Source organism: Scyliorhinus torazame, chromosome 1, assembly GCF_047496885.1.
Source record: "Scyliorhinus torazame isolate Kashiwa2021f chromosome 1, sScyTor2.1, whole genome shotgun sequence".
Classification (NCBI taxonomy): domain Eukaryota; kingdom Metazoa; phylum Chordata; class Chondrichthyes; order Carcharhiniformes; family Scyliorhinidae; genus Scyliorhinus; species Scyliorhinus torazame.
In genome coordinates, this window is record NC_092707.1 from 82,606,996 (window position 1) to 82,612,995 (window position 6,000).

Consider the following 6,000-nt stretch of genomic DNA (forward strand, 5'->3'; position numbering starts at 1 on the left):
TGGATAAGGTTGGGTTGTTTTCTTTACAGCAGGGATGGCAGAGAGGGAACCTGATTGAGGTGTATAAGATTATGAGGGGTATGGACAGGGTGGATAGGATGCAGCTGTTCCCCTTAGTTGAAGGGTCAATAACGAGGGGGCATAATTTTAAGGTGAGGGGCAGGAGGTTTAGTCGGGATTTGAGGAAAGTGTTTTTCACCCAGAGTGGTGGGAGTCTGGAATGCACTGCCTGGGGGGTGGTAGAGATGGGAAACCTCACAACCTTTAAAGGTATATGGATGAGTACTTGCAATGTCACGGCATTCAAGGCTGTGGACCAAATGCTGGAAAGTGGGTTCAGTGTAGCCTTGTCGGTGCAGACTCAATGGGCTGAAGGGCCTTTTCTGTACTGTATGACTATGACTCTATTTATTTTTCATGTCTTGTTGCTCTGAGAAGGTACGGAGGGTCTTCTTCAATCACTGGTACTGAGTTAATAGAGGAGAGTAGCTCAGGCTCTTTCGAGGGTAAGTGACAGTCAGCCACACAAGTGTGGGAACGGAGCCACACATAAACCAGACAGAGCAATGTCCTTAAAGGGGGCATGAGTGAACAAGAAGAGCATTCAGTTCAACCCGACATCCTCAGCAGTCACTTTTATTGACGCCAGCAAAAACAAAATTCAAATTCTCAAACTGCCACGGTGAGATTTAAACCCACATTTCCTGGATTACTGGTCTGGTCCTCAAGGTTACTGGTCTAGTAATTTAATCACTAAAATGACCAAACTCAGATTACTGATTGTGACGTCGTCACTTTAAGAAATAATTAAAATTCAGGTATGAAGCCGGGCTGTGGTTGGCAGTGAAATATTATTATTTGAATGATTTAAAGTAAAATCAGCAGCTGTATTCTTCTCAACTAATGTCTTGAACTAATTGGTGCTGTCAAAGATGTGAAAGTCCTTAAGAGGGTGCAAAGGATAATTTACCAGGATGTTAGGGGGATTTTAGTTGCCAGGTTAGGCTGGAAAGATTGAGGTTGTTCCCCTTGGAGCAAAGGAGATTGAGGGGAGATTTGGTAGAAGTGTACAACAGGTTTGGATAAGGTAGCCAAGGAAACCCTGTTTTCACTGGCTGATGGTACAAGGACTAGGGGGACACAGAGTTATGGGTCTGGGCAAGAGATTCAGGAGGTGTGTGTGAGAGGGATTTTTTTTAATGCAGTGAGGGGTGATGATATTGTTGTTTTATGCCCAATGATTCCCCACTCCAAGGTCTGGGATCTATAGATTCCAGTTAGAATCATGGAATTCCGGTTGGGGATTCTGCACAACCCTGTGCACCTCACCCCACTCCCCCGCCCGATCCCCTGAACCCCATCTGACCTGCACATCTTTGTACTGTGTCGCGGACACGGGGGAGAACGTGCAAACTCCAGGCAGACAGTCCCCCAAGGCTGGAACTGAACCTGGGTCCCTGGTGCCGAGGCAGCTGCGCTAGCCACTGCGCCACCGTGCCGTTGTGTAGGGATGTCTCATCCAAGCTGATCACTGTTGATGCGTGGGAAATTGAGTATCGATCGGCAATTTGACCCCGGGAGGCATCACCTCAGCGCTCGATTCTTTCTAACTGGCACCCTCGTCTCCGCAGTGTGAGTCAGGCATCGGCAGAGCGTGCTCTGAAACACAAGCTCCCGGCTGGTAGCCAAACTCTCCGCCATCCTTTAACCCTCCGATATATCTAGGGACCGACTTTCACACAGACCTGCGGGGGCGGCGGGGACCTGGAAACCTTAGCTCAGGTCAATGAATCCGATACCCACAGAAACACAGGGGCAAGGGGGCCTTGTCATTCTTATTTCTGAAAATAATATTGTATCAGTGAATCTTCGAGCACGGGGGAGCCTTCGGCCCATCGCACCCATACTGGCCCTTTGAGCTACCTCCTTGTCCCATCCATTCGGTCACCCCGCGTCTCCCCATAGCCTCCCCCCCCAAAAAAAAAAAACATGTGTCTCTTTCAAGCAATGCAGCCGTTTACATGAAAGATTTGAACTACTTTTGTCTTGCCAGGCCGGGTGTATTTGTTATAGTTGATGGAGTCCTGATCGGTTTTGACACAGCCTCCCTCTGCTGAACAATGTAACAGACTGTGGTCAGAGACAGCGCGTCAGGGAGCGGGTTGGAGCGGCAGCTTTGGGTGATGTGCACCGTCTGCATGTGTGTGTCCACAGATGGTGCCATTCAAGGCACTGGCTGGCAGGCTGGCCAAGATCCAGAGAAAGCGGTTACTTAATCAGGGGCAAGCGGTGGCAACAAAATAAAGAAATCCCTTTTCCTTAATGAGATCCAAGCGTGGGGGCTCCAGACTTAACTTTGGAGAAGTGCGAGGGGCTTTCATTAAAGAGAACATTTGGATTTCCAGAGCATATCCTTGCAACGCACCATTTCAGCAGAAGCTCCTTAAACGCTTGCCTTTGCGCTTTAAAACAAAAATCCACCCAAAAGCGACTTAAAAGATGTTTAACTGGAAGATGAACCGACCGTTTTCCAGAACTGCGGAGCCTCGACAGATCTCAAATCCACTGGAAGAATGACATGGCGAGCTCACAGAGTGGCTGGGGGGGGTATCTATAATGACATCTTTCCCATCGTTTTGATCTTAATGGTTCCCAAATATAAATAGAATTGGACCCACGATTATCTGACAGATGCGAGACATGGCCAGAGGTTCAGTTAGGTAAAACTTACTGACCCCCTCGCTCTCTCAGACACACACAGACAGAATACTGACAGGTTGTCGGTCTGGAGAACCCATTTCTAACAATGTATAGTTAGCAAGTCAGCAAACCTATATTGTGCATGAATATGAGCCCCTCGGAGTCCAGCTATGTGTTGATCTCGGCATTTCCACTGAATATATACTCACTCATCCTACTAAATGATCCAATGGGTGTAGCCATTTATCAATCGATATGTTTAACTATATACTTATCTGTTTGTCAATACATTTATCAATTTTATATATTTCCCCAGCTAAATGTTTATCCACCTATCCCTCGAAATATTTACCTGCCCTTCGAGACGTCTAGATACCTGGTTGTTGGTCGATCTGTTTATTTCTTGATTCATTTATCTATCTATTTCGCGTTTTCTGCAGATGTAACAATTTGCCCGACACCGCACATGTAAAATGCACGCCAAAGATCAGAGAAGATTGTTTTAGCAACACTGAGCTGTGAAGCCTGACAGTGATGGGTTCGGAGCGTCCGCCTCTACTTCTCCAGGTTTGCACAGAGTACACCCACCCAGACACACACACGCGCCGCTTGTCCCTGGGGAATAGGGACTGTCCGACTGAGTGGGAGATGGGATCCCCCCGCCGTGCTGTCAGGAGAGAACCCTCCCACTCACTCACTCACTCACTTAGATATACATCGTGTTAACCCCTCTGTTATACTCTGCCCGCTTGTGGGGCCAAACAGTGCAAACAGGCAGCGAAATGACTCACCGGTGTTCAACTCTGCCCATCCGAGGGTGACCAGGCAGTCGAGTCCTATGTACAGGGCGAGAGCCTCTAACCAGTAACCCATGGCTGAGCCGGCAGACACACAGACTGAGAGAGGCAGCGAGCGGCGGTGTAAAGAGGAGGGAGGCTGCCTGAAGGGCGAGGGAGGGCAGGTGGCGACCCGGCGACTCCAAAGCTGGGAAGTCAGGTTAGTTGGTTAGTGCCGCCTCCCAGCCCTCTGATCTCTAACTCCAGCAGTATCTCAGAAAGAGCCCGAGGGGAGGGAGGGATCCTATTACTGCGAGCATGTGACAGGAAGCCTGGCTCAAACTTGCTTCAGGAATACTATTCGCCACAAGCAGCACCCAACTCTCTCTGTCTCTGCACCTGCCGGCAAGCTTCTTCGCAATTCGGCCTTTATTACATCGATTTTTCCTTGAAATGTGTTTCCCATCGGTTACCCCACTGGATAACATATCTGTTGGACTGAACTTGCCGAATTCCAGAACAATTACTGTCACTCCCTGATGAAAAGTGGCTTTTAACTCTCTTCAGCACGGCCAGGTTCACTTTATCCTCAATCAAGCACATGTTTTTGAAGTGTGGGAATGTGCACAGCAAGATCCCAGAAACGGCAACATGCAATAAGTGAGCCACTCGCCTTTTGGTTTCTCTGCTCGAGGTTGAAAGATACATTTTGCCCGGGACAGCGGGGAAACCTCTTTGAAAATAATGTCCCGGAATCTTTCATGTTCACCTAAGAGGGCACGTGGGTTCAGGGATGGCATTAACATCATCTCAGCTGAAGGATTGCCACCTCGGAGCTAATGCCAGCTCTCTGCCTTCTCACTGCCCTGCAGGGGCAGCTTCCAGTCTCAACCTGTAACCTTCTGATTCCGGAGCTGGAGTCCCGCCGGCTGAGCCGAGGCTGCTGCAGCAAAGGGGAACAGTTTGCTTGTACACTGCACAATGTAGATAATGTGGGCTTTCCGGCGTTTTCCCCAGAGACAGAGGAGAGACATTCGGCGGAATCGAACCCGGGTGACAGAGCCTCACCTGCCAGCCTGAGGCAGCCAAGAGTCCCGCCTGACCTCCTCCCAGGGAGGTTAGCTGTGATAAGTGCAGGTCAGGGCAGCAGTGGGCCTTCCCTGTGGTCACCTCAATGACACATGGGGGTGGAAATCACTCACCCCGAGAGTTGCTGGACCCCTGGTGAGTGCACTGTCGGCGGCTCCACCCCCCACCCCCCAATAATGCACTCACCAAGGGCCTATAGTTAGTGAGGGACCCAGGCTACAGGTGAGTGAGGGTCAGATGAGAGATAGGGGTTGCGGGGATGGGGGGTGGGGGGGGGGGGGGGTCACTGGCTCAGAATGGAGGGGAGTCACTGGCTGTGGATGGATGGGAGGGGTCACTGGCTGGGGATGGAGGGTCCCTGGCTGGGGATGGAGGGAGGGGTCACCGGCTGGGGATGGAGGGGAGGGGTCACTGGCCTTGGGGATGGAGGTTCCTGGCTGGGGATGGAGGGGAGGGCTCACTGGCCTTGGAGATGGAGGGGAGTCACTGGCTGGGGTTGGAGGGGAGGAGTCACTGGCTGGGGATGGAGGGGAGTCACTGGCTGGGGATGGGGGGGTCACTGGCTGGGGATGGAGGGGAGTCACTGGCTGGGGATGGGGGGGTCACTGGCTGAGGGTGGAGGGGAGTCACTGGCTGGGGATGGAGGGGAGTCACTGGCTGGGGGTGGAGGGGAGTCACTGGCTGGGGATGGGGGGGTCACTGGCTGGGGGTGGAGGGGAGGGTCACTGGCTGGGGATAGAGGGGAGGGTCACTGGCTGGGGATAGAGGGGAGGGTCACTGGCTGGGGATGGAGGGGAGGGGTCACTGGCCTTGGGGATGGAGATTCCTGGCTGGGGATGGAGGGGAGGGCTCACTGGCCTTGGAGATGGAGGGGAGTCACTGGCTGGGGTTGGAGGGGAGGAGTCACTGGCTGGGGATGGAGGGGAGTCACTGGCTGGGGATGGGGGGGTCACTGGCTGGGGGTGGAGGGGAGTCACTGGCTGGGGATGGAGGGGAGTCACTGGCTGGGGGTGGAGGGGAGTCACTGGCTGGGGATGGGGAGTCACTGGCTGGGGGTGGAGGGGAGGGCCACTGGCTGGGGATAGAGGGGAGGGTCACTGGCTGGGGATGGAGGGGAGGGTCACTGGCTGGGGATAGAGGGGAGGGTCACTGGCTGGGGATAGAGGGGAGGGTCACTGGCTGGGGATAGAGGGGAGGATCACTGGCTGGGGATAGAGGGGAGGGTCACTGGCTGGGGATGGAGGGGAGGGTCACTGGCTGGGGATAGAGGGGAGGGGTCCCTGGCTGGGGATGAAAGCGACAGGTCACTGGCTAGGGATGGTGGGGAGCTCTGGCTGGGGATGGAGGGAGATCCCTGGCTGGGATGGAGGGGGGTCGATGTCTGGGGATGGAGGTGACGGGTCACTGGCTAGGGATGTTGTGGGGCTCTGGATAG

At 53.2% G+C, this 6,000-nt stretch overlaps 1 protein-coding gene across 2 annotated transcripts in view; it reads right to left on the reverse strand.

Moving 5' to 3' along the window:
• Positions 1 to 3,723, reverse strand: part of kremen1 (kringle containing transmembrane protein 1) — a 264,680-nt gene extending 260,957 nt beyond the window's left edge. For both annotated transcript variants that reach the window (XM_072497127.1, XM_072497136.1), the window contains exon 1: positions 3,492 to 3,723. In XM_072497127.1, coding sequence (XP_072353228.1) covers positions 3,492 to 3,573 — 82 coding nt within the window. In that variant the 5' untranslated portion in view covers positions 3,574 to 3,723. The remainder of the gene's footprint in view (positions 1 to 3,491) is intronic.
• Between the last annotated feature and the right edge of the window lie 2,277 nt (positions 3,724 to 6,000).